Here is a 27,148-nt window from a genome sequence, read left to right as displayed (position 1 = left end):
GTCTTTAAAAACATAGATTTAAAAAAAATACGTTTAAAGTTTTAAGTGACAATACAACAGCACCTTGAGCGCGCAAATTTTTAAAACTGTATCTCCGAAACTATTATTTGGATCGATTTGAAACTTTTGGACAATATTGTAGAGATGTTGAATATAATACGACAGTAAGAAAAAATCGATTTTTTTTAACCGTGAAACCCATGTAACCCCTTTATTGCAAATAAACGACTAAGTTATTTAGGCATTCGTATTCAATGACCTACAATTTTTAAGAGAATATTTCAAAACAAAGTTCGACTCAATCAATGGAATTTTTCACAAGTTGCAATGTTTACAGGGTTTTATAAATGAAGGACAGGTAAATTTTTAAACTATCTTCATGTACTTTTACACTGATATTGCCCATAATAAATTTCTGAAAAATGTAGAATTAAACTCCATTAAATTATCTTGACTATAGTATGCAAAGTATCTTGATTCCGTGACCAAAGAAGAGTATAATTATAAAAATAGTCGCCGAAATGACGCGAAAAAAAATTTTCATTCGTAAAGCACTCTCTGATTCTTCGCATCATAAGCCGTTGAAAATAGTCGTCTGAAGCGGAACATCCTGACATAATAATATTCAGAAGACAATTTCACTATTTTGGTTATTAAATTTCCTAAAGGAAAGATTCAATGCACAAATAAAATTCAATTTAAATTTGAATGCATAATATTTTGACATTAATTATCATTGTCATCTCCTATAATTTCATGCATTCCTACACTAACTGTTTTCAGTCATTATTTCTCTTTTGATTAATATAGTGCAACAAACTTTAATTACGAAATTCGTCAATCGTATTAGATGAGGTCATTTTCAATTAAAGATAATCCCAGAAATTACACCCTGTAATAATAAATGATCATTCATAAGGAGTTTTTGATGCATACGGAATTGTTAGTCTATTTTGTATTCAACAGATCACTCCATAAAGCAATGTTTGCTGTTAGCTCCATCTTATTTAAAAAATAAAAAACAGTTTGCATAAGATATATACTAAGCTCTATAAAACTCACTCGCAATTAATAATCTGTGACGCCGTAGAGTGTGAATGTACAAACTATGCTGATGCTGAGATATGTGCTCATACTCCCCATTTTGTAAATTGGTCGTACCAGTGCATCGAAAAGTTTACGTTTACATCAATACACTTAAAATTGAATCATTCATATGCATTTCATAAAGAGCACATGCTATGCCTTTTTTAACATTAGCTACATGCTGATTTCATGACAGTGTACTGTCAAACACAACCCATAAGTATTTGAAGGAATTAACAAACTCTATCATTTTATTGTCAAAATATAACGTAAGACTATCACTATGACTATGATATATTCTGCAAGCATTTACCGCACTGCCAAAAAATATAAACTTCGTCTATATTTAACATTTTTCCACTAGCTGTATAACATTTCATACTTAATAGACATATAGATCAGGTTATGACCAGACAGAAATGGCTTTGATGATTGTCCCCCGGTAGTAAAAATAAATTGACTGCACAGATATCAATTCATGTGTGCGCTGGTTTCGTATGGTGCGTGGGTTCCAATGAGACTATTACCAGGCCTATAATGTAAATAACTTATAGCTAGTGACCGTATCTCGAAAATACGATAGTAGATTTGCAGTGCAATCACCCACAACATATATATATCTATTAATTTCTGTTTAGAAATTTATATATGAGAAGCTCATTCTGTAAGTTTATTAATCATTAAGTCCTTAGAGGCCAATAAATAACGGCAATGAGTATTTTTGGCTGAAAGGAAATCGAAATTTCAGTGATAAATTTAGATATTGTTAAATCAATTTTCTAATTAATTTGACCCGGTAGTTTAGCGGCCTAAATTTTAAGCTATTTTAAAAATGTTATTTCTATATGAAGGGAATGACTAATGCTTTCGAATTTTTTTACAGTTATTCTATGACTCATTAACTACACAAAAATGACAATCAAAACAAAAAAAAATTTTTTAACTTCCCGCTAAGAAAATTGAAAATTTTCCAAAATCGGGAAGTCATTAGTTTTACCCCGTTTTTCGAAAATCGAGTTCTCATCAGATCTTGACGTTTTGAGGTCCTAGGAAGCTTCCCTGAATGTTTTCGCGATGATGTCCGTATGTGTGTGTGTGTGTGTGTGTGTGTGTGTGTGTGTGTAACCCTTTTATAACTTTTGAACGGCTTGACCGATTTCATCGCGGTTGGTGCCATTCGAAAGGGCTTGACCAAATTTAGATTTTGAATACACTTTGAACCGATTCGGACCGGTAAATTTTGAGAAATCTCAAAAAAACTACAAAAAAAATTTTTTTTGTAGTTTTTTTGGAATTACTTTCAAACGGCTTTACCGATCGATTCCAAAAACTAATCAGCTCTTAACATCAAAAAACCACGTCGATCGCCCCCAGCCTGGTTAAAATCGGTTAATTCGTTCGTGAGTTATTGTTGTCGGAAGAAAACCGAAAAAAGTGTTTTTTCGGAATAACTTCAAAATTCCGAGTTAGATCAATTTGAACTAAAAGATTGAGGCTTAAAAAACTGCGTCGAATGCCGTCAACCGCGTGAAAATCGGTTCATTCAATCAAAAGTTATTGTGATTTGAAAATTCAAAAAATAGTGTTTTATTTAACTGCTATCAGAGTTTTGAGCTCGAAGAGCTCAAAAAGAGACAAAAATCGTATTTTTGAGCTCGAAGAGCTCAAAAACGTAACAAGTGGAATGTTGAGGGCTTAGGTATGGAGATAGCGGGAAGTTGCAGGGATGGCCTGTAAGGTCAACCGTTTTCCTAATTTTTTTTTTAATTAAAAAAATGGCGCTGAAGTCCCCCTCTCAAAAAAATGGACCTGACTCGTGGAAGTAGATTGATCTCTCCCTCTGATCTGAGATTAAAAAATATGACTGATTTTTAATTAGTATAAGTATAGTTATCGTCGATACTAGTATGAAAAAAAAAAAAATATTTGACAAAATGGCACGTAGTTTGAAGTAAAAATCCGTAATTCGTTTTTAAAAAATATTTTTGACTACGCTTCATTTTATGAGATAGGGACTTCAGCGCCATTTTAGTAATTTAAAAAAAATTTTTTTTTTGTTTTAATTTTCATTTTTGTGTAGTTGATAAGCAATAGAATAAGTGTAAAAACCTAGTCATAACCTTCACATAGAAATAAAATTTTTTAAAATAGCTTAAATTTTAGGCCGCTAGACCACCGGGTCCCCATTCACGTTTCTCGTTTCAAGTTATATTAAAAAATTTTTTCATAAATTATCGTTTAAAAAACAATAAAAGATGCTTTAATAGCAAATCTAATTAAAAAATATAAAATTATTATTAATTAAAAAATTTTTACTTAAAAATCCGTGGGCTGCTTGATATCAATTAATTTTAATATTTGATAGATATCAAATATTGTAGGTACATTTATTATAAAAATATCGTAGAAAATACCTGTAAATAATTAAATTGAAAATAAATTAACCTTATTCAAGAGACAAGTTATTAAACCAAAAAAATCATTTTGAAGATTTTCATTTTGTCTTGAATAAAGTTAAAAAATTATTGAACTATAAAATTTTTATTGGTCTATAAAAATTTTACTTGAATCATAACCTTTTTTTCATGATTCAATACAATAGAACTGTTCAGAATTACTTCCATGTTCCATTTGTATCGAACCAGGTAAGTTTTTTTCAATAGATTGATGTCAATTTTTATAGAAAATATTATTAGATTACTTTTCCATATAATATTATTGCGAAAGAATGAAGTAATTACCAACAAAAACATTATGTTTCGGCCTTTTTGATAAGAAAGTGTTTAACTGTTTATGATAACTTTCTAAAAAATTGTTAGTTCGATTTCGTAGCTTGTAAACAGAAATCTGCGCTGCCCCTTCTTGCTTCAACCATTGCTTTTCATAATAATTCAGGTAATCTCTGAAATAATCGCCAAAATCGTTTAAACATTCTTTTTCAATTTTCTCGTAAACACTTTCAATGAATTCAGCTGGTAACAAAGCAAGAAGTTTCAATCGGTTCAAAAAAATGAAAAGTTCCGGGCGTTCTTCTTTATTGTTATCCTTGTCTATCAATTTCTTTTCCTGAGCATTTTTGATCAAGGCCTATTAAAATAGAGAATATAGTGTAAGTATCTTTTGTTCGGATTACAAATATACACAAATATAACTTCTGTAATTTTTTGGGCCCTTCGAATTTGAAAATCGATTTGTTCAGAACATCGCTTTTTTTTTTTTTTATCGAATTGTGACGTCCCAAAAAAATCTACCACTTTTTAGTCGGTTCATGGCATTCAACACAATTTTTTAATCACAAAAATAACATTTATAAGCTATAACATGATCCGACCATCAATTCCAAACTTATGTAATAAAAATACTTTTGTTGAATATTTGAAAATTAAATATTTTACACAAACGAATCAATCGATTTTCACAAATGTTTGTGGCGTTCGAAACAATTTTCTAAGCAATAGTAGTTAAGTAATTATGTTGAAACTGATACAAAAAGAGATTTTCAAGTTATTTTGAAAAAAAGAGTTTTCTGAAATTTTTCATCAACGATTACTCTCGATCACTTTGGGTGATGTTGAAAGCAATCGACGTCATGTCTTGAATTCGAGACCTGAAAAGGTTTTGGAATTGATTGTAACATTTGTTTAAAAGTAGTTCTAAAAAAATTTTGTTTTAAAACTCTTAGTTTCGTGAAGCTCTTTCGAACGCTGCTAAGTTCGTTCAAATCGATGGAGCCATTCAAAAGTTCTGACATACTACATATGCACATAATCATAGCTTGAATGTGAATCGTGTGCACGCTATGCAATCTATATAAGAGCCACAATTCATAGCTTCCCGCTAGGAAATAGAAAATTGTCAAAAATCGGGAAGTTATTGGTTTTACTCCGTTGTGCAAATATCGAGTTTTCGTCAGATCTTGACGTTTTAAGGTCACATAAAGCTTCCCTGACTATGAAGCTTCCCGCGATGTTGTCACTGTGTGTGTGTGTGTGTGTGTGTGTGTGTGTGTGTGTGTGTGTGTGTGTGTAAGCATGTAAACCTCCTATAACTTTTGGACGATTTGACCAATTTCATCGCAGTTAACGCAGTTCGAAAGGGCTTGGTCATAATTACATTTTGAATACAATTTGGACCGATTGCGGCCGGTAGATTTTGAGAAATCTGAAAAAAACCACGAAAAATTAGCGGGAAGTTAAAAATTTTTTCAAATGTGGTTATTTTGGAATAACTTTTAAACGGCTTTACCGATCGATTCTAAAAACTAATCAACTTTCAACATCAAAAAACTACGTTGACCGCCACTATGTCGGTGAAAATCGGTTGATTCGTTTGAGAGATATCGTGAACGAAAGAAAACTGAAGAAAGTGTTTTTTCGGAATTACTTTGAAATTCCTAGTTTGATCAATTGAAAATTGACAATTCTTTGCGAGGCTATAAAAACTACGTTGTATGCCGCCAACCGCGTAAAAATCTGTTAATTCATTTAAAAGTTATTGCGGTTTGAAAATTAAAAAAATCGTGTTCGATGAAACTCCTATAAGACTTTTGAGCTCGAAGAGCTCAAAACTAGAGAAAAGCTATCTCTTTGAGCTCGGAGAGCTCACTGTTCTGACATCAAATAAAAAGATTGGAATAATTAAACTAACCTGACTATAATGGAAATAACAGGTTTTTGTTTGAATGCCAGGAAAAACCTCTTTAAGGCTATTTCTTAATGCGATTTCGTAATCAGTCATGGAATATTTTGGCCTGAAATTTTTAAAATTGTCAGCCAAAAATTGAAACACTTGCAAATAACAATCTGTGCTTTTGTTGTTCATAAGAACCCAAGTACAAGGTATAGCCTGTAACAATTTAGAGAAAATTCCAATTACTCGTACATAATTTATGTTTAAATATTGTATTGTTGGTAATTTTAATTTTTACTGATTTAGTATCCCGTCAAATAGCTAAAAAGTATGCTTTGTCAGCGCCTTAAGTACGTATATCAAGCTTACGCAAAATAATATTTAATAATCACAAAATTTTCATCCAAAATCAAATGGAAAATTGTGAAATACCTTTTGACAATCGTTATCAGTTCGTAATTGAACCATAACTGTCATCAACTGCCCTTTACGCACATGCAGATCAGGAAATGAGTTAAAAGTCGCGTCAGTTGAAATAACTTCTACGAAAGGACTAATTTCTTCCAAGTAATCTGCATCGTACATAAGAATAACAGTGGCTTCCTTTACTTCACGCTTGCTGGTTTGAACTTGAAACGTTAAAAGCTTCGCTGTTAATTGCATTTCCTTATGCAATCCATATTTTAATTCTTCGGTGGAACTTTCTAAATTTCTTCCGAATTCCATCAAATTTTTAGGAGCTAACTTAATATTAGTATTAACCGGATTTTCTTTCTTAATGGATCGCTGCACCCTCTTACGTAAAGTTGACAACATTAAAGACGATGTCACTTCAGGTTCACTGAAAAAAAAAAAAATAATGTTTAGATCAATTACTTTCAAATAATTAAAAATTAAACTCTTGTAGTTTATAATTCCGGATTTGTTGTTATCTGGATTTTAAAATGATTTGTAAAACACTAGTAGAAGACACAAGTAAAAAGTTAATAGTTTGGACACAGAAAAAGATTAATTTCAATAAATCACTGACAAACTGTAGCACAAAATAGTAAGAATGTATGAAAAGTTGCATACTTACTCTCGTTCCAAAGCTTTCACAACTTGTTTCGGTTTTACAAATGGTAAACGAGAAAATTGTCTTAGAGTTTGACAAAATTTAGTGTCATCAGCCAACTTAAGATTTCGACTATGATTGTGACGATATTTCTTAGATTCTGTGAAGTTGTTGTCAATCATAACACCACCACCATTGCACCGCTTAATCTTAGAATTATCATAAATACATTTAAAATACCTAAATAACAATGTAATGAGAAAAAATTAGTTACTATTGGCTGAATCGACCATAATTTGTAGTTCGATTAATATTTTATAAATTGATTATTGCAAGGAATTTAAAACTTAATAATAACCATATCTTTTTTCCTAAACGTTCATTAAAATATGAATTTTTTAAATGATAAGAATATCCAAAAAAAGACCATTTCTGTCGAGGTGCACGCTTTATTTTTATCATTGCGAAAAATTTTAATTATTATAACCACTAATAACTATAAAAAATTGTAAATCCAAAGCAAATGTAAACAACTATTATGATATATCTGAACAACAAAGAGACTAAGACATTACATGACTAACTTCATTAGAGATATTTGCTCAGGGTCTATTTTAAGAATAAATCACATAACAATCAATTAAAATTTTCAATGGTAACAGATTTGATTTTATAGCAAAAAAAAAATTTGGTTGTCACCGAAATAAAAAATTTTTAGAAATTTTTATGAGTGAACTTAGCGGACAGCAGACAATCGAAAACTTTGACAATCGATATCTCGGCGAAGGAATCGAATTTACAAAAATAAAAAAATTAAGTCATCCAAAGCTTGGATATTTACATTTTACAACGGTATTTATTTGTATTTAAAAAAAAAATATTTCTTGGAGAAGGATTTATAAAACGAAATTTCGACGAATGTTCCAATCAACAATTTCTGTCGGAGAAATTGAAAATGAGGTATTTGCATCTTTTTTGCACCAACTTAAACCTGCATTAATTTTTAATTTCAAAAATATTATTATTATTTAAATGGAATTGTAATAATTAAAAAAATAACGTTTGACTATAACAACGCTGAAAGTGTTAAGTTGTTTTATATATAAACAAAAAAAATGTTTTTGTTCGGCAAGACAAGCATTTCATTGAAATTTTCAAAAACAAATTTGCTAAACGGTTGATCTTGCAAACATTCTCTGTAATTACCCGCTCATTTCAAATGCAAAGCGCTTTCAATTTCACCTATTAAGTTTTTCAGTTCTGCGAGGTAAGAGTTACAATAAAACCGATGTACAGTTAGAAGTTATTGCTACCCATAACATTAAAAATTAATTTATGTGGGTCATCTATTTACATAAAAAATCATTTTGTTGAGACTATTTTATTACTATGAGTCTCAAACTAGCCAATGGCTATTAACCGCCAACAGCAAAATTTAACCGCCCATTGACAATTTAAATAGCCCAATTGACAGAAAATTGCTCAATCTGGCAACAATGCTATGAGATACCATTTTTAATTTATTTTGGTACCGCAGACCTTATTTATTACACACAAAGTACTTTTTTACTCTGTCTAACGTGAGCAGCATGGTAGTGTCCTCTATCGAATATTTCATTGCTATGCACAATTTCGATGTGATATTCTAAAGTCTATTCTATTGTCATGATTGAAAAACATAAACACTGCATAACCATTCTCAAAGTTTTAATTTCATAACATTTTGTTATTGTTTTATATTTTTTGACAGAAGAAGGATTAATAAATTTTTATAATTGTTTAATTTCTAAAATTGAAATTAATTGTTTTTAAATTAATCAAGTTTATTTATATATTGTCATGGCTAATTTATTCTTTATTAACCAAGAATTTTCCAAATCTGAAGATTTCGACAACGTAGTTACAAGATATCAAAATGAAACCCAATATATTTTGGGTAAATTTGATTCTCGAACCATGGAGACTTACTGCAGAAAAAGTGGTAAAAATGTTGATGATTATCCCAATTTGTCACATTATTATTATTATATGCGTTGCTCAAGAGGTGGAAGTTACGTCCCAAAAAAAAAATGCGGCGTTCATTCCCGAAATGTTAAGTAAGTTATCACATTTTTTATAATCATATTGGTTACACTATACTCGCACTCGACCGACTTTAATCGTGATAACTTAATGACATGTGTGACATACTCAGATTTGACATATTTGTTACAGATCCAACAAAATTGACTGTCCAGTACAGCTTCGCGTTTCCGCTGACTTACAGAGAAAAGTATTGGTTGTAACAGAATGGATATCGGACCATAATCATGAGCCTGTAAGTTAAACATAAATGAGCCAAGTAAAGCGTAGTACTTATCTGTGAAGCAAAAAGTATACACTAACTTAAAAACTTATATATTATTTACAGGAAAATAAAAAACTTGATCATGTTGGTGGTACATCAAAATTAGTTCAAAAAGGACAAAAACTTCTGGCTGATAAGAGTATTGAAAAAAAATCAAATGATCAATTAGCAGTTTCGAAAATTCTGGAAAAAATAAAAAGTAATATTGCTTTTGATGAAAATACGGCTCGACGAAAGAAAGAAATGCTCATAAATTTGTTGGAAAGCTTCGAAAAAATGGATGAAAATGAGCAAATTTCATCAGATGATGAGTCAACTCATTCTCTTGTCCCGCCTCAAACAAACAAATCACCGCTACACCTTGATCTTCCGGCAACACCAAGTCCTCTTCCTGTCAACAAAGAGTTTTCAGCTTCGATGGAACCTAAAGAACAAAATTTGGAACCATCGGTCCTGATGGAAGAAATCAGTCCTCAAACAAGCACATGTGGCCGACCTAAGCGTCAAAGAAAGCCCGCTTTAGGTTCTGACTTTTATACTTATGGAACCGCACGGCTTAAAAAAAGGATTTAATACTTTTATAAATAATTTTCAGATAGTTTTACATAATTAGTTTCTCATCATGTAACTTATATATTTCATTCAACTTTTTTTTCGAGCATATTTTATTAATAGTATTACTGATGTTATTCCGTATTACCGTTTGCTATATGAAACAATACACTTTAAAAAATTATGACGATTTAGAATTCAATATAAAGAAAAAACTAAGATAAGGGATAACTTAATTCTAATCAATATTTAAATTTCGTTATGAATGCAGTTGACATGATTAGTAGTATTCGATGAAAAAAAGTACATATTTGAATGTTAAAATAAAATTTATAAAGTAAGATTTGATTTGTTGATCCTTCTATGAATTATTGAATTTTGATATATTTTTTAAGAAATTCTATCTATCTTTATACAAAATAGTAGATAATTGTGAAACATTTCTGAATTTGGAATTTAAAAGAAACTTTTAGATTCTTTCTGAATTTTTTCGGAAATGATAAAGAAGAAATTAATTGTTTTAGAACACCAGAAAACAATAGCACGTGTCTGCTATTATTCCGATTTCTAAGTACTTGAAGGCACGGACAATCGAAATAGAATAACTGATCTTTGAAATGATATCCCTGTATCCGAAAATTCGAGGGCACGGACAATAGTAAATCATTAATTTCAGCTCGTGTTGATTTTTTCAGGCCATCAACGTTGGCTCGTATGTTGGCAGAAGATTTTTTTTTATTTCTTTCACAAATATTCTGAGCTATTAGGTTTTAGAGAAACGAAAATGAAGATTAAATTTTTTTTTCAATATTTTAGTGTCTGGAAGATCTTAGAATCACGGAAAATTACAAAAACTCTTTCATTTTAAATTTTCGTGGCTTAAACGGCTAACAGCCACAGATATCAATGTAAAATGCATTTAACTGGTCTTTTGTATCTGTAAGGTCAAACATCAATATATAATTAAATTTTTTTTAATTATTTTTGTGTCTCAAAGCTTCAACATCAGTCGGATCAAAAGTAGATTTCGTGTTGTTCAGTTAAAATTTCCGTGTTTTTTAAGTATTCAGGTTAAAAAAGTCAAATTAATATAATTTGGTCAATTTTTCCGTGTCTTACAGATCTTAGAATCACGGAAAATAGTAAAAATTTTTTTTTTCATTTCAATTTTCTGTGGCATTAAGATTTTAGAGAAACGGAAATAAAAATGGAGTTTCTTCTTATCGATTTTTCCGTGTCTGGAAGATCTTAGAATCACGGAAAATTACAATAATTCAATTTCATGTTAAATTTTCGTGGCTTAAAGGGCTCACATCCATGGACATCGCTATAAAATGCATTTTATTTGACTTTCGTAACTGTAACGTCGGACATCAGCATAGGCTTCAATTTTTTTTCAAGTTTTGTCGTGTCACAAAGCTTTGACAACCGCATGAATCATAGATATCTCATTGTTTAGTATAAATTTCTGTGTTTTTGATGTATTCGAGTTAAAAAAGTCAAATTAATGTAATTTGATCTATTTTTCCGTATCTTGAAGAACTTAGAATCACGGAAAATAATAAAAATTTTTTTCATTTTAATTTTCCGTGGCTCTTAGGTTTTAGAGAAACGGAAATAAAAATGGAGTTTCTTCTTATCGATTTTTCCGTGTCTGGAAGATCTTAGAATCACGAAAAATTACAAAAATTCTATCTTATTTTAAATTTTCGTGGCTTAAAGGGTTCACAGCCACGGATATCAATGTAAAATGCTTTTAACTGGTCTTTTGTATCCGTAAGGTCAAACATCAATATATGATTCAATTCTTTTTAATTATTTTCTTGTCTCAAAGTTTTAACATCAGTCGGATCAAACGTAGATTTCGTGTTGTTCAGTTGAAATTTCCGTGTTTTTTATGTATTCAAGTAAAAAAAATCAAATTAATATGATTTGATCTATTTTTCCGTGTCTGGAAGATCTTAGGATGACGGAAAATAATAAAAATTTTTTTCATTTCAATTTTCCGTGGCTTTAAGATTTTAGAGAAACGGAAATAGAAATGGAGTTCCTTCTTATCGATTTTTCCGTGTCTGGGAGATCTTAGAATCACGGAAAATAATAAAAATTTTTTTCATTCTAATTTTCCGTGGCTCTTAGGTTTTAGAGAAGCGGAAATAAAAATGGAGTTTCTTTTTATCGATTTTTCCGTATCTGGAAGATCTTAGAATCACGGAAAATTACAAAAATTCTATCTCATTTTAAATTTTCGTGGCTTAAAGGGCTCACAGCCATAGACATCGGTATAAAATGCATTTTATTTGACTTTCGTATCTGTAACGTCGGACATCAGCATAGGCTTCAATTTTTTTTCAAGTTTTGTCGTGTCACAAAGCTTTGACAACCGCATGAATCATAGATATCTTATTGTTTAGTATAAATTTCTGTGTTTTTGATGTATTCAAGTTAAAAAAGTCAAATTAATGTAATTTGATCTATTTTTCCGGATCTTGAAGAACTTAGAATCACGGAAAATTATAAAAATTTTTTTCATTTTAATTTTCCGTGGCTCTTAGGTTTTAGAGAAACGGAAATAAAAATGGAGTCTCTTCTTATCGATTTTTCCGTGTCTGGAAGATCTTAGAATCACGAAAAATTACAAAAATTCTATCTTATTTTAAATTTTCGTGGCTTAAAGGGTTCACAGCCACGGATATCAATGTAAAATGCTTTTAACTGGTCTTTTGTATCCGTAAGGTCAAACATCAATATATGATTCAATTCTTTTTAATTATTTTCTTGTCTCAAAGCTTCAACATCAGTCGATTCAAACGTAGATTTCGTGTTGTTCAGTTGAAATTTCCGTGTTTTTTATGTATTCAAGTAAAAAAAATTAAATTAATATAATTTGATCTATTTTTCCGTGTCTAGAAGATCTTAGAATCACGGAAAATAATAAAAATTTTTTTCATTCTAATTTTCCGTGGCTCTTAGGTTTTAGAGAAACGGAAATAAAAATGGAGTTTCTTTTTATCGATTTTTCCGTATCTGGAAGATCTTAGAATCACGGAAAATTACAAAAATTCTATCTCATTTTAAATTTTCGTGGCTTAAAGGGCTCACAGCCATAGACATCGGTATAAAATGCATTTTATTTGACTTTCGTATCTGTAACGTCGGACATCAGCATAGGCTTCAATTTTTTTTCAAGTTTTGTCGTGTCACAAAGCTTTGACAACCGCATGAATCATAGATATCTTATTGTTTAGTGTAAATTTCTGTGTTTTTGATATATTCAAGTAAAAAAAGTCAAATTAATATAATTTGATCTGTTTTTCCGTGTCTGGAAGATCTTAAAATCACGAAAAATAACGAAAAATTTTTTCATTTTAATTTTCCGTGGCGCTTAGGCTATAGAGAAACGGAAATAGAAATGGAGTTTCTTCTTATCAATTTTTCCGTGTCTGCAAGATCTTAGCATCACGGAAAAGTACAAAAATTCTTCTTCAATTTAATTTTCGTGGCTTAAAGGGTTCACAGCCACGGATATCAATGTAAAATGCATTTAACTGGTCTTTTGTATCCGTAAGGTCGAACATCAATATATGATTCAATTTTTTTTAATTATTTTCGTGTCTCAAAGCTTCAACATCAGTCGGATCAAACGTAGATTTCGTGTTGTTCAGTTAAAATTTCCGTATTTTTTATGTATTCAAGTAAAAAAAATTAAATTAATATAATTTGATTTATTTTTCCGTGTCTAGAAGATCTTAGAATCACGGAAAACAATAAAAATTTTTTTTCAATTCAATTTTCCGTGGCTTTAAGATTTTAGAGAAACGGAAATAGAAATGGAGTTCCTTCTTATCGATTTTTCCGTGTCTGGGAGATCTTAGAATCACGGAAAATAATAAAAATTTTTTTCATTCTAATTTTCCGTGGCTCTTAGATTTTAGAGAAGCGGAAATAAAAATGGAGTTTCTTTTTATCGATTTTTCCGTATCTGGAAGATCTTAGAATCACGGAAAATTACAAAAATTCTATCTCGTTTTAAATTTTCGTGGCTTAAAGGACTCACAGCCATAGACATCGGTATAAAATGCATTTTATTTGACTTTCGTATCTGTAACGTCGGACATCAGCATAGGCTTCAATTTTTTTCAAGTTTTGTCGTGTCACAAAGCTTTGACAACCGCATGAATCATAGATATCTTATTGTTTAGTATAAATTTCTGTGTTTTTGATGTATTCAAGTTAAAAAAGTCAAATTAATGTAAATTGATCTATTTTTCCGTATCTTGAAGAACTTATAATCACGGAAAATTATAAAAATTTTTTTCATTTTAATTTTCCGTGGCTCTTAGGTTTTAGAGAAACGGAAATAAAAATGGAGTCTCTTCTTATCGATTTTTCCGTGTCTGGAAGATCTTAGAATCACGAAAAATTACAAAAATTCTATCTTATTTTAAATTTTCGTGGCTTAAAGGGTTCACAGCCACGGATATCAATAATGTAAAAATGCTTTTAACTGGTCTTTTGTATCCGTAAGGTCAAACATCAATATATGATTCAATTCTTTTTAATTATTTTCTTGTCTCAAAGCTTCAACATCAGTCGATTCAAACGTAGATTTCGTGTTGTTCAGTTGAAATTTCCGTGTTTTTTATGTATTCAAGTAAAAAAAATTAAATTAATATAATTTGATCTATTTTTCCGTGTCTAGAAGATCTTAGAATCACGGAAAATAATAAAAATTTTTTTCATTCTAATTTTCCGTGGCTCTTAGGTTTTAGAGAAACGGAAATAAAAATGGAGTTTCTTTTTATCGATTTTTCCGTATCTGGAAGATCTTAGAATCACGGAAAATTACAAAAATTCTATCTCATTTTAAATTTTCGTGGCTTAAAGGGCTCACAGCCATAGACATCGGTATAAAATGCATTTTATTTGACTTTCGTATCTGTAACGTCGGACATCAGCATAGGCTTCAATTTTTTTTCAAGTTTTGTCGTGTCACAAAGCTTTGACAACCGCATGAATCATAGATATCTTATTGTTTAGTGTAAATTTCTGTGTTTTTGATATATTCAAGTAAAAAAAGTCAAATTAATATAATTTGATCTGTTTTTCCGTGTCTGGAAGATCTTAAAATCACGGAAAATAACGAAAAATTTTTTCATTTTAATTTTCCGTGGCGCTTAGGCTTCAGAGAAACGGAAATAGAAATGGAGTTTCTTCTTATCAATTTTTCCGTGTCTGCAAGATCTTAGCATCACGGAAAAGTACAAAAATTCTTCTTCAATTTAATTTTCGTGGCTTAAAGGGTTCACAGCCACGGATATCAATGTAAAATGCATTTAACTGGTCTTTTGTATCCGTAAGGTCGAACATCAATATATGATTCAATTTTTTTTAATTATTTTCGTGTCTCAAAGCTTCAACATCAGTCGGATCAAACGTAGATTTCGTGTTGTTCAGTTAAAATTTCCGTATTTTTTATGTATTCAAGTAAAAAAAATTAAATTAATATAATTTGATCTATTTTTCCGTATCTTGAAGAACTTAGAATCACGGAAAATTATAAAAATTTTTTTAATTTTAATTTTCCGTGACTCTTAGGTTTTAGAGAAACGGAAATAGAAATGGAGTTTCTTCTTATCAATTTTTCCGTGTCTGCAAGATCTTAGAATCACGGAAAAGTACAAAAATTCTTCTTCATTTTAAATTTTTGTGGTTTGAAGGGCTCACAGCTGCGGATATCAATGTAAAATGCATTTAACTGGTCTTTTGTATCTGTAAGGTCGCGGGCATCAACATATGATTCAATTTTTAACTTGCCGCTGAGAAAATCAATGATTTTTGAAAAATCGGGAAGTTATTGTTTTTACTCTGTTTTGCAAAAATCATGGTTTCAACAGATCTCGACGTTTTGAAGCCTTAAGAAGCTTTCCTGACTATTTTTGCGATTATGTCTGTACGTCTGTATGTAAGTGTGTGTGTGTGTGTGTGTGTGTGTGTGTGTGTGTGTGTGTGTGTGTGTGTGTGTGTGTGTAAACCTCTTATTACTTCTTAATGGTTTGACCTATTTGATCGCGGTTGGTGTCATTCGAAAGTGCTTCCTCAAACTTAGATTTCTTGTAAATTGGAACTAATTCGGACCGGTAGATTTCGAGAAATTGAAAAAAAAGTGATGAAAAAGGTTTTTTTTTTTTTTTTTTCATTTTTTTATAGTATCTCCGAATTGGCTTAACCAATCGACTTAAAAAAATAATCAGCTAATAACCTTGAAAACTTGCATCGATCGCCACCTAGAGCGTCAAAATCGGTTGATGCGTTCGTGAGATATCGTTGTCGAAAAGTATAGAAAAAAATGTTTTTTTTGTGATAACTCCGAAATGTTTAATCGGATCAATTTTTTTGTTCTGAATTTTTTATAGAGCTCAAAAAACTACATCAATTGCCGCCAACCGCGTGGGAATCGATTGATTCATCCGAAAGTTGTAGCAATTAGAAAATTAAAAAAATCGTGTCTTATCGAACTTTGATAAGATTTTTGAGCTTGAAGAGCTCAAAAGCATAGGAAAGCTATCTTTTTGAGCTCGAAGAGCTCAAAAACGTCATAAATGCAATTTTAAATACTTAGGTATGGAATTAGCGGGAAGTTGCAGAAATGGCCTTCAGGGTCAACCGTTTTCCTAATTGTTTTTTCACCATTTTTTGTATCTCAGAGATCTTGTAGCCGTGAATGTCAACAAAAAATAATTCTTTTTATATTGATTTTACGTGTCAATTACGCGTCACAATACTAGATATTCCGTATCACATTTCTTTTAACAATAAAATTAAAAAATTCAAATTTGAGAGTTTCCCGCCAAAATTTAAAATTTAGAAAGATGAAAAAATTATCGCAGGCAAAGCTATAAACAGTGAAAGGGTGATTTTACGAACCTTGCAGGAGTATAAATATTATAAATTTATTAATAATAAAAAAAAAAAAAAAAAATAGTCGTTTTTTCGCGGAGCATTCCACAGAAATATATATAAAGTTGCTGAAACTTGGGTATGGACACACATGGGTATTGATTGATAAATTGAATAATCACCTAAAAACTCCAATCGTTATAAAAATTTAATAAAAATTTTATTATTTTTTTTAATAACGAATATTGAAATTTAAAATTTCAGACTTTCCCGCCAAAAGTTGAAATTAAATAAATAATTTAATAATTGCAGGCAATGTTATAAACAAGTAATAAGTCGTTCTGAGGTCATTGCTACAATATATAATTATTATAAAATTACTAATAATAATTAAAAATTAATCATTATTCTCGAAGCACTTGTATCAATATAAAAAGTCGCGGCAAAGTATAACTATGAGTATTGTTCGATAAATTGGACTATCAATTGCAAACTTTAGTAGCTATAAATATCTAAAATAAAATTATAACATATTTTTTAACAATAAAATTAAAAAATTCAAATTTGAGAGTTTCCCGCCAAAAGTTAAAATCCAGAAAGATGAAAAAATTATTGCAGGCAAAGCTATAAACAATAGAAGGGTGATTTTACGATCCTTGCAGGAGTATAAATATTATAAAGTTATTAATAATAAAAAAAAAAAAAAAAAAAAAATAGTCGGTTTTTCGCGGAGCATTCCACAGAAATATATATAAAGTTGCTTTAACTTGGGTATAGACACACATGGGTATTGATTGATAAATTGAATAATTAACTAAAACTCCAACCGTTATAAAAATATAACAAATATTATAAAATTTTTTGTAATAATAAAAATTAAAAATTTTAATTTTAAACTCTCCCGCCAAATATATTCATTAAATATATTAGAAAATTACTACAGGCATGGTTTTAACAACGGGAAGTTTTTTTTTTTAGGTTAATTGTGAAATATAATTATTATGAAGTTACTAATAAAAAAATAAATATATTTTTACTTTTCTAATATCTCGTCGCAATTAAAAACAATTGCTAAAACATAACCTTGTACAGTCTTTACTGTCGGTTGATTGATTGATTAAATAATTAATTTAGGACTCCAATAATTATGAAAATACCCAAACAATTGGAGCGATTTTTAATAATTATTATTTTTCAAATGGAATTGTTTAAGTTTTCACTGATGTAGTTTATAATTTTTCTGGGTAGATATGTAATTTGACATGTCCATGTCTTTATACTACATTTTAGTGTATAACTAAAAAAAAGTACATGAACGTAACTAAAGCATGCGAGGTGAAATTTTTATAACAAAACTGTTGCGGAAAATAAAGGATATTCTTAAAATTTGCAAAGACGAAAAATTTTAAATAAGAGTTAGTAGCCTTAACGTCAAAAACCATTGCAAACCTTAAAATGATAGAACCTTAAAATGATCACCCATTTTGCATGCAAAAAATATGGATAATTTATTCATTATTATTTAGAATTTAAATCAGAGCTTTTACACTATTTTCTTTTTAATTTTACATGGTAAAATATTTTGCACAATTTTACTATTATTAAATTTAGGAAGGTTGAGTTATCAAAAGCATTAACGAATTAGTTAGAAGAATCAAATTATTTTATTTATGATTCAATCAAAATACACGAAATCAATCAAAGTCAAACATAATCGAAAAATAATATTAACACTATTTAAAAAAGTTTCATGATAAGCAAAAGAAAAAGAGCAAATTTTTATATTTTTACACGACATAACGAAATAGATTCATAATATTTAATACATTAATTTATCAGAAAAATAAATTTTAACAATGTCAAGAAAATTGATTAAAAAAACATTTTTAAAATGGAGAGAAAAAAAAATTGCTGACACCACTTTGAATGCTCCAAAAATTCACTGTCGCGACGATCATGCCATGAAAAAAAAAAAAAAAATAATAATAAAAATATAAATCTTATTAGTGAGTGTACATAACCGATATAATTACAAACAGATCTTTTAATTAGTACTCACTTTCTAATATTCTTAAAATAATGAATTTCTAATTGGTTTACAATAAATTTTCCAGAAATATTCATAATTATGAAACTAGTTAACACACTGAGCACTATATTGAATATTTTTTGCATGAGCAAATCAAAAAAATAAGAAAGAAGATGTGCAAATATCTTTTTAAAATTCAATGTTATAAAAACCACTATTCACATTTTTATTAACATTATATTGCTTGCACCAATTATTATTAAGTGATTAATTTAATAAGTAATCATTTATTTTTTAAGGATTGCATTTAATTTAATTTTTAACCTTCGATAATTATGAAATAATCATATAATACAGTATTACACTTGGAAAAATTGTCATTAATAACGCATTTTTATCAGCTCATGTAATGGAGTACACGCCACGTACCGTACGAATGCTTGCTTATTTTTTTTTTTTTATATACGACTATCATCTGGACCCGGAGACTAGCCAGAATATTAATATTTTTTTCAATAATGCACATATAACCGCCATCTATTGTATTCATGTTGCACTATTTGAACAAATCTGCTTTATCTGAATATATTGGTTGAATTCACAATGAATTCAAACTATTAAAATGTTCTTAGTCGTAAATAGGGAGCAGCACTTTAATTTATTAACATGTGTGTGAGCCCCTTTACATTTTTCCTTTAGTTTCTTGTGGTACCAACTTAAATTTCACGTTGGCTATATATTTTTTGGCAAAGTGTCCCCGTCCCTGAAAGCTATTGATGAGTGTAACATCAACATTTGCTTATATCTTCAAAAACGTCATTAATTAAGCAATGACCGTGTATCTTGTGAACTATTGACATATTTTAAGATATAAGCTCATCCCGATGTTACACTCATCGAGACTTTTGATTTGAGTACCCACATGAATTTTTCATATGTTTATATATATTATGTATATGTATATATGAAAAATATATCAGAAATGCATGTGGGTATTCAAATGAAAGCTCTTGATGAGTGTAACATCGGGATGAGCTTATATCTTAAATAAATAATAGTTTAAAAAAACTTAAAACACGCTTTTTATAGAAATTCAAACTAAAAAATAATAGAAAATAAATTTTAATAAATTTAAATTAAGAATATTGTTAAAAATTTCAATAAATATAAATTAATAATAGTGTAAATAAAAAAAAATTATTTTTTTTTCAAAAAAGCGTGGAGAGCATGGTGTCAATAGTTATAAATATTTTATCGACAGATATGAGTAGAGTGATTATTATTTTGATAATATCTTAAAAAACACCCCACGCTTTTTGAAAATAAAATAAATTTTTTTTTTATTTACACTATTATTAATTTATATTTATTGAAATTTCTAACAATATTCTAAATTTAAATTTATTTTCTATTTTTTAGTTTGGATTTCTATAAAAAGCGTGTTTTAAGTTTTTTTAAACTATTATTTATTTTTTACTTTTTAGTTTGGTTTATTTATAAAAGCGTGATTTTTTAGTTTTTTAAAACTATTATTTGTTTTGTGGAATTAAAATTCTCCTTAGTATTCGAAAATTTGTCAATATTACAGAAATCGGCTAAAGATAATTATTGGAAATTAAAATTAACATCAAGTCCTGTCTTATCGACTGTAGAGAAAAATTATAAAAAATTAAAATTAAGTTTCTTATCTTATCGCTATAGATGAAAATTATATAAATTAAGAAAAATCATATTTTGCAAATTGAAAAATTGAATAATTTTATCAAATTAGTGTATTGTCGCCGGTCCTCGATAAATCTACAAAGTTTGAACGAAATCTGGCCGTTTAAAGTAGGTCAAAATCGCGCCCAAAGAAGTGGGTTACAAACATACAAACATACAAACATACAGGTGAAGCTAATAAAAAACGTGTAAAAATGTTGATAATTAAGAAATATTTATCTTGTGAAATATTAACATTTTTAAAGATATAAGCTCATGCCAATGTTACACTCATCGAGACCTTTCATTTCAATACCCACATGAATTTTTTTTATATTTTATATATTTTACAAATTTGAAAAATATCATACATATGAAATGTATGAAAAAAATCATGTGCATACTCAAATGAAAGGTCTCAATAAGAGTAACATCACGATGAGTTTATACTTAAAAAAATGTTAATAATTACGAACCGACGTATTTTGTCCAGTAATTATATTTTTAACGATAAAAGCTCATTCTGGTATTACACTTATCGAGACCTTTCATGTGAATACTCACATTAATTTTTTATATATTTTATATATTTCATAAATATGAGTAATATCGTATATATAAAATCCTTTATTAATAACAAAAAAGCTTATATCGTTAAAAATATCATCAGTGGACAAAATACAAAGTTATTTTCTAATTATTGACATTTCTTAAAATATAAGCTCATCCTGATGTTACGCACAGCGAGACCTTCGATTTGAGTACGCTTCTGATAAAATTTTTATCATCGAAAATTCCATCAATCAATATTTTTACAAATTTTCATTAATAATATCTAACTTTTTATCGGTAACTGCTACCGGTAGCTGCTACCGAAAAAAAATCGGTAATCTCTACCGATTTTAATCGGTTGCCTCTACCGATTTTTTTTTTCAGTGTTGTACTACAAAAAAAGGTGACTGAAAAACTAAACGATTATCATAATTACTATAAATGTATTCTTTCACTACAGGCAATACCGTTTATGTATGCTCTTATGACATCAAAATCTACGACAGCATACAAAAAAATTTTTGATTTTTTATGCACGACGTTTCCAAGCATAAAGGAGCTGGATCCCACCATACATTTAGATTTTGAGCTGGCGAGTCGTAATGCCCTCAAAGATATTATACCCACATCAACAATTGTACCCTGTTTGTTCCATTTTATGCAAGTACGACATGTTTTTCTTTCTTACTTTTTTCAAACAGATTTTCAACTTTGTGCAATAGTGTTTGTCATAATTGCTTAAATAATATTTTTTTAACTTCCCGCTATGACTATTGAGAATTTTAACTGAGAAATTTTTGATTACTTTTCGTAGCAATTCAAAACCGTTCGTGTCAGCATGTATCTGGAAACTTAGATGTGATTTTTTATCGAAAAATATGTATGAATTATACTGTAGATACATACATATTCACGATTATTGAGGAAATATTGAGTCCAACTTTTAGATGATCTACTGCAGAACTTTTTAACTGTCATACTAAGCAAATGTTTTGTTTTGGTGGTAGCTTCATTCGCATTTGTTAGGAAAAAAATTTTTTACTTTAGAGTCGTTTGAGATCTGTGTAGCTCTTACATTCCAGTTCATTGAAGCAGCGTATATTACTAGCGACCTTTACAGTAATTGATATAATAATTTTTTCTCTTGATCTGTGAAATCGATAATAGAGTGGTCTTCTCAGAGATCTGTACGCATTTCTCGCCTTGGAAATCTGTGTATCTAGGTGTTTGTAGCATTTTGCTAGACATTTGATGATAGTTTAAGTATTTAACGAGTGTTCAATTTGTATTTTTATTTGTTTTTCTGAGCTAAGTTGAAATGTCGCTATCACTAATTTTTCGTTGTTTACTCTCTTTGTTTGATGTTATATATCTAGCAGATCTCCTAAATACTATAATATAGTTTTGCACTTTATGGGCAGATATGGTAAGGTTGCCTAAATCGGCTAAAGACTAGATGCCATTGTTTTAATTTTGCTTAAATGCGTCGAGATTATTACAATTAAATATGTGGAAGAGAGTACAGGAGTGTACTCTTCCCTGTTATTATACACTATCGTCGGTATTTAATCTACTGTAGCTGAGGTTTTATTTAAGATTTTTTCCAAGAAATTTCTTGTTTTTGTCTATGATCCAATGTATTTGTCAGACGAGTTATTTGGAACTTAGTCTCTGTTGTTATATTATGAGAACTCCATTATTTTTAATGAATATATCAGTAATTTTATCAATGAGCATTAACGCCACCACTGATGATAGCAGTAAACTTCTACTATGTTCTGGAAAATCTCGAAAAATAGTTCCGGAAAAAATAGACCCTTTTGTAATAAATTTTAAGACATTGTCATTTTTGAGTAAATGAAAAATTTTTTTCATAGAAACATGTTTCCGTGGATTTAAGGAGGACCCGTAAAAAATGATTTTTCTCACTATATCTTTTAATCATTAAATATACATACTTTTAAATGTCCTTTATATGTAATTACGGTGAAAATTAAATAGAAATTCTGAAAAAATCATTTTTTTTGTAGTTTTTTTTAGATTTCTCAAATTCTACCAGTTCGAATCGGTCCAAATTATATTCAAAATCTAATTGTAAATTTGGTCAAGCCCTTTCGAATGGCACCAACCGCGATGAAATCGGTCGAGCCGTTCAAAAGTTATAAGAGGTTTACAGCCACACACACACACACACACACACACACACACACACACACACACACACACACACACACACACACACACACACACACACACACACACACACACACACACACACCCCGTGTCGGGCTTGCTGGGTCCCGCATCGGGCGCCTCCTCAGGTGGCGGATAGGGGAATGCCCGGCATATCTGCACGTCAGATGCGTCGGGTACCGAGGAAACAGAATACTCGGGGTGGACCAAAACCTAGCAAAAGATGATATGGAAATGTCAGAAGATTTTCAAACATCGTTTACAGTACAGAGGATGGATACCTCAGTGCCGGCGAGAGAAGGCGTGCAAACGGGCCTAAACTTGTCGTTATCAAGCGACCGTTTGAACAGTGGAGTAGACCCCATGGCTCTGCTGTCTAGTAATGCTAGCAAGGTTACAGGGAGTACGAAATCAGCCCAGATGGCAGAGAACGGACAGCTGAGCAACATTCCTTCAAAAAGTGGAGGACCTTTTGCTCCTGCCACTAATCAAACCCACCGAGGAAGAATGAACTCTCTACCGACCGTCACCGGCCAACAGTCACCAATGGAGAGGCTCGGCAACAAGATTGATGAGTTAGCCGACTTCATAAAAGACAAAAAGAATCTCCACCATGAGATCAGAAAATTGGTTTCGTCTATTAGTACGGCATATAGGCTGGCCAACAAATCACCAACGGAGTCGGCGTCAACGACTCAAACATCTCCGAGTCTGAACAAAAAATCACAGCCACCTCTGACCACTCCTAAGAAATTACCACAGCAAGGAGATGGCAACAAGAAGAGGCCGCTGTCCACGCCCAGCCCTTCCTCAGATATTGACAAGCCAGCACAGAAAAAGACAGCCCGGGATGATACCTGGACCAAAGTGACTCGGCAAAACAAGAAAAAGAAAGAACAGGAGCCAGTGACTCAAACTGCTACAGCCCAAGACCAGCCAAACAGCGGTGGCTCCAAGAAATCAAGGAGGAAGAAGACAAGAACTAAAGCTGTCCTAGTCCAACCAGCTGAAGGGCGAACATACGCCGATCTCCTGAAGGAAATCAAGGCCAAGGTAAGCCCTGTCGAGACGGGCGTAGACATAAGGTCTATTAAAAAGACGAAACACGGAGGCGTTCTCCTTGAAATGGCTCGAAAGTCCAAAGACAGCAAGGCATTCACCGATGCAGTAAGGGCAGCCACTGCAAACATCGGCACAGTCAAGACGCTAACACCAACAACAACGATCGAGATCCTCGACTTAGATGAAATCTCTACCGAGAGCGAAGTCCGTGAAGCACTCAAACGTGAATTCACTGACAACCTGGAGGTCAAACGGGTAAATTTGACAAAACCCACACCACGAGGTAATCGGGCAGCCTTCTGCGAACTAGACGAGCCCAATGCGATTAAGGCCCTTGACAAGGCCCGTATACGGATCGGTTTGGTGAACTGTCGTATACGCCCAGTAGTAAAAGTAACACGTTGTTTTAAATGTCTTGGTTATGGACACCAAACACGTCAGTGTGCGGGACCAGACAGAAGCAGGTGCTGCTACAAATGTGGCGGAGAGAACCACAAGGCCGTAAACTGCACGGAGGAGTTAAAATGCTTCCTTTGTGCTTCGGAAAAAGATGCCCAGGATAGTCTATGCCATATTTCTGGCACTGGAGCGTGTAAGGCATTCCGCAAAGCACTTGCAGAAGCCATGAAAGGTCAGAAATGACACGCATACTACAAGGCAACCTGAATAGGTGCGCCTTGGCGCAAAACCTGCTGCGCCAGCGTGTTTTCGAAGATAAAATTGACGTCTGCTTTATCTGCGAGCAATATCTAAACATCGAAGGTAAAACATGGTTCGCAGACGAAACGGGCACGGCAGCAATTTGGATTGTGAACACAAAGAACGTTACCGTCAACAACAGCGGAGGTGGAGCAGGTTTTGTCTGGATTCAAACCCCCACAACCTACTTCATGAGCGTCTATCTCTCACCTAACGAAGGGATTAGTGTGTTCCGACAGAAACTCGCAAATATAGAAGATGCGGTCACTAAGTTCGACGGCGAAGTTATCGTAGCTGGTGACTTCAATGCTAAATCGGCTGAATGGGGCGCTGATTTCTCCGACACCAGAGGCAACGAGGTCGCTGACGTCGTGGCTAGACTCGACCTCATAGTGCTAAATACTGGGAGCACCACGACTTTCAGAAGACCGGGGTACCAAGAGTCCATCCTCGACATTTCGTTGGCGACTCCAAAAATTGCCAACATGATTGAAAACTGGACAGTATCCGAAAAATACAGTGGCAGTGATCACCAGTTCGTGACATTTAACGTTGGATTGGCATCTGCTCCGGTACCACAACACGACCTTTCTAAGCGAAAGTGGAATGTCAGGAAGCTTGATCCAGAGGCACTGCGAGCTTCACTTGCACGGAGCTGGTCTACCCTTCAGAACAACCCGACTCCGGATACTTGCAGCGAGACAGAAAGGACAGTACTAAATACGATGAAGGAGATTTCCGCCGCATGTGACGCCTCTATGCCGCGGTTGAAAAACCGGAGTTTTCGCAGGCCGGCGTACTGGTGGTCAACACACATAGCGGAACTTCGCAAAATGTGCCATCAACTACGTCGCCGCGCAACGAGAGCCGCCAAACGCTCCCCAAGCCAGGAATTGTATTCACAAGAGTACAAGCAGGCCAAAAAGATGCTAAATCGAGCCATCAAAGCAAGTAAAGCAAAGTTGTGGAAAGAGATCTGCAACGATCTCGACAATGACATCTGGGGTAATGCCTACCAAATTGTCGCCAAACGACTTGGAAAGGCTTCACCAGAGGCGCCGAAGTCTCCAGCCTTAATGGATAGCATCGTAGCGGAGCTTTTCCCCAAACACCCGCCGCGGGAGAAGAAACACTACACTAAAAACAACGAAGTAACGCCCTTCACAACTAAGGAACTACAAGACGCGGCCAAGTCACTCAAAACAGGAAAGGCACCTGGACCTGATGGCATCCCGGCATCGGTGATCAAGATTATAGCCCTGGAATACCCAGACTTACTCCTGAACACCTACAACGCATGCTTGGCAACTGGCACCTTTTCCGCGGTCTGGAAACGGCAGAGATTGGTTCTCTTAGACAAAGGTAAGGGAACCCCCATAACACCTTCGTCGTTTAGACCACTCTGTATGCTAGACATTGCTGGAAAACTGCTCGAGAAGCTCATACAAGGGAGACTTCGCGACGACATCGACCGTGCTGGAGGTTTTGCCACCAACCAGCATGGCTTCCGGAAAGGTCATTCGACAGTCGGAGCGATCAAGAAAGTCATAAAGACAGCAACACAAGCATGGTCTGGTAGCCTCAAAGCTCGTAAAGTATGTCTTCTCCTCACGCTAGATGTCAAAAACGCATTTAACAGCGCAAATTGGGGAGACATTTTAGACGCTCTGGAGCACAAGTTTGACGCGGAGCCAGAAAATCTGGCACTAGTCGACAACTACCTTGACGATAGAAAGCTAATAGTGGAAACTACTGAAGGCCCACAAGAATACGCCATAACGGCTGGCGTGCCGATAGGCTCAATAATAGGGCCCGATCTATGGAACGCAGACTACGACGAGCTTCTTGAAATCCCGTTGTCAGAGCAAGTAGAGCTAACAGGCTTTGCAGACGACGTTGCAGCCACTATAGTGGCGGACAGCGTGGAAGAGGCCGAACTGCTAGTTCGGGAAACCATCGACACCGTCGAGACTTGGCTCGATAAGCATCACCTGAAACTCGCCAAACAGAAAACCGAGATGGTCGTTTTGACCCGTCAAAAATGGTTTCCAAAACCATTCGCTATGGACATGGGAGGAACAACGCTGACGTCAACAAGGGCCCTGCGGTATCTAGGGGTAATGAAAGACGAGAAACTATCTTTCCGTGAACACCTCGACAGTGCATGCAAGAAAGCCAGCAAGACTGTGTCTAGCCTAGCACGAATTATGACCAACACCATGGGACCAAGAACAAAAAAGAGAAGAGTTCTTCTAAAAGCAGTCCACTCGGTACTGCTTTATGGAGCGGAGATATGGGCAGACATATTAAAGCAGAAGACCTACCGGCGAAAGATCACAGCAGT

General features: G+C 32.4%; 3 protein-coding genes across 7 annotated transcripts in view; 2 read left to right on the top strand and 1 right to left on the bottom strand.

Annotated features, from left to right (window-relative positions):
- The window catches only part of LOC123258757, a 30,351-nt gene extending 11,559 nt beyond the window's left edge, over positions 1 to 18,792 (bottom strand). The window contains exons 1-7 of one of the 5 annotated variants that reach the window (XR_006508137.1): positions 18,628 to 18,792; positions 6,794 to 7,009; positions 6,148 to 6,556; positions 5,734 to 5,931; positions 3,828 to 4,173; positions 1,063 to 1,618; positions 450 to 892 (exon numbers count right to left, since the gene is read on the bottom strand). Coding sequence is in view for 2 of the 5 variants with exons in the window: in XM_044718962.1 (XP_044574897.1) it covers positions 3,403 to 3,500; positions 3,828 to 4,173; positions 5,734 to 5,931; positions 6,148 to 6,556; positions 6,794 to 7,009; positions 18,628 to 18,743 (1,383 nt within the window). In the remaining 3 variants the exon portion in view is untranslated. Of the gene's footprint in view, positions 1 to 449; positions 1,619 to 3,402; positions 3,501 to 3,827; positions 4,174 to 5,733; positions 5,932 to 6,147; positions 6,557 to 6,793; positions 7,010 to 18,627 lie in introns of those variants that run through there. The other 4 variants (XM_044718962.1, XR_006508136.1, XR_006508138.1 and 1 more) reach the window with 4 other exon arrangements.
- Positions 8,599 to 9,966, top strand: LOC123258759. Its single transcript, XM_044718964.1, has 3 exons — positions 8,599 to 8,865; positions 8,984 to 9,086; positions 9,180 to 9,966. Exons 1-3 carry the CDS (start codon positions 8,609 to 8,611, stop codon positions 9,687 to 9,689), a joined length of 870 nt encoding a protein of 289 aa, XP_044574899.1. The 5' UTR covers positions 8,599 to 8,608; the 3' UTR covers positions 9,690 to 9,966.
- Positions 18,793 to 19,006: 214 nt separating the features above from the next.
- Positions 19,007 to 27,148, top strand: part of LOC123258958 — a 31,393-nt gene continuing 23,251 nt past the window's right edge. The window contains exons 1-2 of the mRNA XM_044719216.1: positions 19,007 to 19,027; positions 21,311 to 21,514. Coding sequence (XP_044575151.1) covers positions 19,007 to 19,027; positions 21,311 to 21,514 — 225 coding nt within the window. The remainder of the gene's footprint in view (positions 19,028 to 21,310; positions 21,515 to 27,148) is intronic.

This window comes from Cotesia glomerata, linkage group LG2 (genome assembly GCF_020080835.1).
Source record: "Cotesia glomerata isolate CgM1 linkage group LG2, MPM_Cglom_v2.3, whole genome shotgun sequence".
NCBI classification, from domain to species: Eukaryota; Metazoa; Arthropoda; class Insecta; order Hymenoptera; family Braconidae; genus Cotesia; species Cotesia glomerata.
This window is presented reverse-complemented; position numbering and strand designations above follow the sequence as displayed.